The 3,752-nt window shown below is 48.0% G+C and overlaps 1 protein-coding gene across 1 annotated transcript; it reads left to right on the top strand.

Annotated features, from left to right (window-relative positions):
- Positions 1–229: 229 nt before the first annotated feature.
- On the top strand, positions 230–2,063 carry LOC147981810 (uncharacterized). The gene is made up of 2 exons (XM_087517215.1): positions 230–847; positions 1,581–2,063. Exons 1-2 carry the CDS (start codon positions 230–232, stop codon positions 2,061–2,063), a joined length of 1,101 nt encoding a protein of 366 aa, XP_087373341.1.
- Positions 2,064–3,752: the final 1,689 nt, after the last annotated feature.

Consider the following 3,752-nt stretch of genomic DNA (forward strand, 5'->3'; position numbering starts at 1 on the left):
GATTGGGTGGGGGGTAAGCGTTTCCCTGAGTCCGATCCGAAAGTGGATTCGTTGGCCGGGAAATATTTTTCCTGAGCCAATCTGACTCGAATTCAGGTACCAACTCGCCTCGCCTATTTATATGTGTCCAGGCGGTCTTGATTTCTTACTCTACATAGTCGATCTGTTCGCCGGCTTGCAAGTTGCAACACAGCACCGCCGGAGAGGAGGAAGATAGCAACTCGACGACATGTCAAAGCGGCAGTTGACGCTTCACCCATGTTGCCACAAGGCCAAGCGGCGGCCGCCGCCGCCGCCGCCACCGCGACAGCATGTCTATCTCGTGGTGGACGACTGGGAAACTGGATACAGCGTCCGCAAGATAGACGTCGACGACATGGACCCCCCTCACGCCGGCGCCGACCCGGACGATGAGGAGGCGGAGCCCCTTCCAGATCCTCCGGTTGTGCGCTTCTACGGCCGCCACTGCCGCCTGTCGCATTTCGGCGCTTACGGCACCAACATACTCGCCATGCTGGGCAGCAGCGATGCCGCCACCGGGGCCTTCCACGTATTCGACACAAAAACGCTGGAGCTCACCCTCTGCCCCCATCTGGATGGCCGCAGTGCCCAGCCCTTGTTCGCAACAGTCGCTGGCGAGCTTTACTTGACGGTGGGATACTCCACGTTTGTGCTCGACTCCTTGCCACTCCCCGGACCATACGACGACGAAGACAAGCAGTGGTCTTGGATCAAAAGCCCAAGGATCTTTGCTCCGTTCAATTCCATTGGTGTTGTGTCCTTTGCAGTGCACCCGAACGACCATTTGCTTTTCGTCTCGGAAGGAGCCAGAACCTTCTTCCTAGGGGTGGGCATAAAAACCGACGAACCGAAGACCGAACCGATGCCGAAACCGAAAATATCGAATTTTCGGTTTTTCTCACTATTATAGAAAAATTCGGTTTTCAAATGTATAAACCGAAGTAATTCAGTTCAGTTCGGTGTCATACTGATTAACCGAAGAAAAACCGAAGTTATGTGTAGAAGCAGCACCGAGCTAGCTTCTCTGCTCACATCGCTCGCAAAGGGACGTACTAGACTAGCTACTAGTACTCTGTAGCCTGGCCGCGCACGAGCTAGCTTCACTATTTTTCTTGAGGGAAGCGCCCACGATCAAGCAACGCACGTCACACATCTCACGTAATATGGGCAGTGGGCCTACCTGACTAGTGCATGCAAGGGTACAAGGCCCAGCTCACGTGGATTTTTGGTCGGGGCTTGTGCGATCAGGCGAACAGCCGGTCATGTCATTTGGTTCCTTTAGTCCCACCTCGCCCCACTGAGAAGATGAGACAGATATTTTTACCTATATAAGAGGATACCGCTCTTGCAGTCCAAGCAGAAATATTTAAACAGTGCACTTCGGTATAAAAACGATAACCGTACCAAATTTTTGGTTAACCGAATTTTTGGTTACCTATTTTTGGCTACCATTTTCGGTTTTCATTTTCCCAAACCGAATTTAAGGAAAAACCGAATGATAGAAACTGAAATTTTGGTTTATACCGAATGCCCAGCCCTACTTCTTCCTGGACACCAAGTGCTATTCCTGGATGGACGTAGGCAAGTGGGTCTTGCCCTTCAAAGGCCAGGCCTACTTTGACAGCAAGCTCGATGCCTGGGTAGGGCTCTGTCGCCACAAAGGCGGTGTCGGCCACGTCTGCTCCTGCGATGCCCCGCCCCTGTCTGATTACGCTACAATGTCGTCGACCATGCCGGCTTGGAAGCTCAGCGAGGACCGACTCTTCGATGCTGACGACGACAGGCACCTGGGAGCCACCCTTCTCTACCTGGGCGGCATCAGCGACAACTGCCTCATAGAGTCTCGTCTGCACAAGGATCAGGAGCCTTTCGGACCCTGTGATGGGCCACGCCGCCGTGTGCTGCGCGTCACCAAGTTTGGTCTCAAGTATGATAAAAGTGGAGAGCTCAGGACGACGCGGCAAACTGTGCGCTCCTACCAGATGACCGAAGGACATGAATTTAATGAGTCTTGCTTAACTCCTGTGGCTTTCTGGATGTAGCCAAGTTATTTTTCTTATTAAACCATGTATTATGAGCCAAATGTTCTCTTCTGTTTATTTTTTTCAACTTAGAAATGAGATGACATGTATCTCAAATCCTATGAGTAGGAATAGGAAATAAGATGTCATTTGGTTGACACCAAAGGAATTTTTTCATTGAGTCTAGGCTTTTTTTTATTTTCCTATGAAATGTGGAGGATAGGAACCAATCCTATGTAGGAATAGGAATCCATTCCCATAAACCAAAGGGCTCTAAAGGAAAAAATCCTATAAGAATCTTATCCTCTAGAATTCCTATGAAATTCCTCTAAACCAAAGGAGGTCTTAGTTTTCTTATTAAACCATGTATTATGAGTCAAGTGTTCTCTTCTGTTTATTTTTTTTCAAGTTAAATTTGGTACTTTCCTGAGTTTGAAAGTTTTCAGAATCCAGTTGTAAATGTTACAATCTATGTTTGGAAGTTCAAACTATTGAGTTGAAAATTTCATTACCCAGAAATAGTGGATGCTCACTGCACACAACCTGTTGTTATAGACAGGCAAGATTCTCTGGGTTTGTTTCCAATTTTCATTGTCTACACAGCCCATGGCCGTGCTTAGATTTGCTACAGGATAGAAAGAATTAGCACACATGCATCCACCTAAATGCAAACATGTTCAATATTACTTATAACTATATTGGTACATCTGATTTCATCAGCCATGTTCCATCTGCATCTATGTGTTTGTTTCTTTCTAAAGTTAGACCGACACAGCTATATACAAGATGAATGGAAATGTTGTTCATCTTTAGTAATTAATTTTTGAAGTTTGGCAGAATCACTTGGACTGATTCTTCTGAAGGACGTACTCTAAACCCTGTGATGCTAAGGTTTTCTTTATCATGTCACGGTTTCTTTACTACATATAAACTCCTGTAAATTCACACTACAAATGACAATATTTTTTTCTGTGTTTTGAATATTCCTAGTCTTCCTTTACCATGCTCTGGTTTACTTGAGCCTCAGCCCTCTTCCAGGGTCAGTCAGAAGGAGCGGCGGGTCATCAACGGCCTCGTCAACATACACGATGAGGATGAGCGAGTTGCAAAAGGCCATCTGCTCACCGCGGAGGAGCGCCAGCACCAAATGGACATGTGGTGGAGGAGCATCTTACTCTTGATTGATAGGTCTTCGTCGAATTAAACCATGTACGAGATAAGTTAAATTCTGCACTTTCCTGTGTCATGTGGGGCACTGCTTACAGGCGTGGGCCACGCGGCCAGGAGCGACAGCCGCCGGCCGCAACAGGCGAGGCGTAGGCTGGGCAGGAGTCCTGGTCCTTATACATTAGTTCCTAGAATAAAGGAGTAGTTTGTTAGGCATAGGTTTCTAGTTTGTTAGCAGTCCATGGGGCCTTTATATATTGTATAATCAGCACCCTTTGAGGGCAAGCAATAAAGTTATTATCAAATACCTCTTTCTCTACTCCTATCCTCTCCTTCCGCGCCATTGAGCAGCCATGCAAAAACCTTAGCGCTCCTATCCACCGAGACTATGAACTACGTAGTCGAGGCCCTGCTGTCCTGGGCACTGAGACCCTTGACAACTTGGTATCAGGCTCCAGGCGTTCCTTGTCTGCTTCCACGCTGCACCCGCCGCCCAGCCCACATCCATTGCCGCCATCCGGCGCCGCCTCGGTTTCTTCAGCC

The sequence above is a fragment of the Triticum urartu genome, chromosome 3A, assembly GCF_056163025.1.
Source record: "Triticum urartu cultivar PI428250 chromosome 3A, HENAU_Tu73, whole genome shotgun sequence".
NCBI lineage: Eukaryota > Viridiplantae > Streptophyta > Magnoliopsida > Poales > Poaceae > Triticum > Triticum urartu.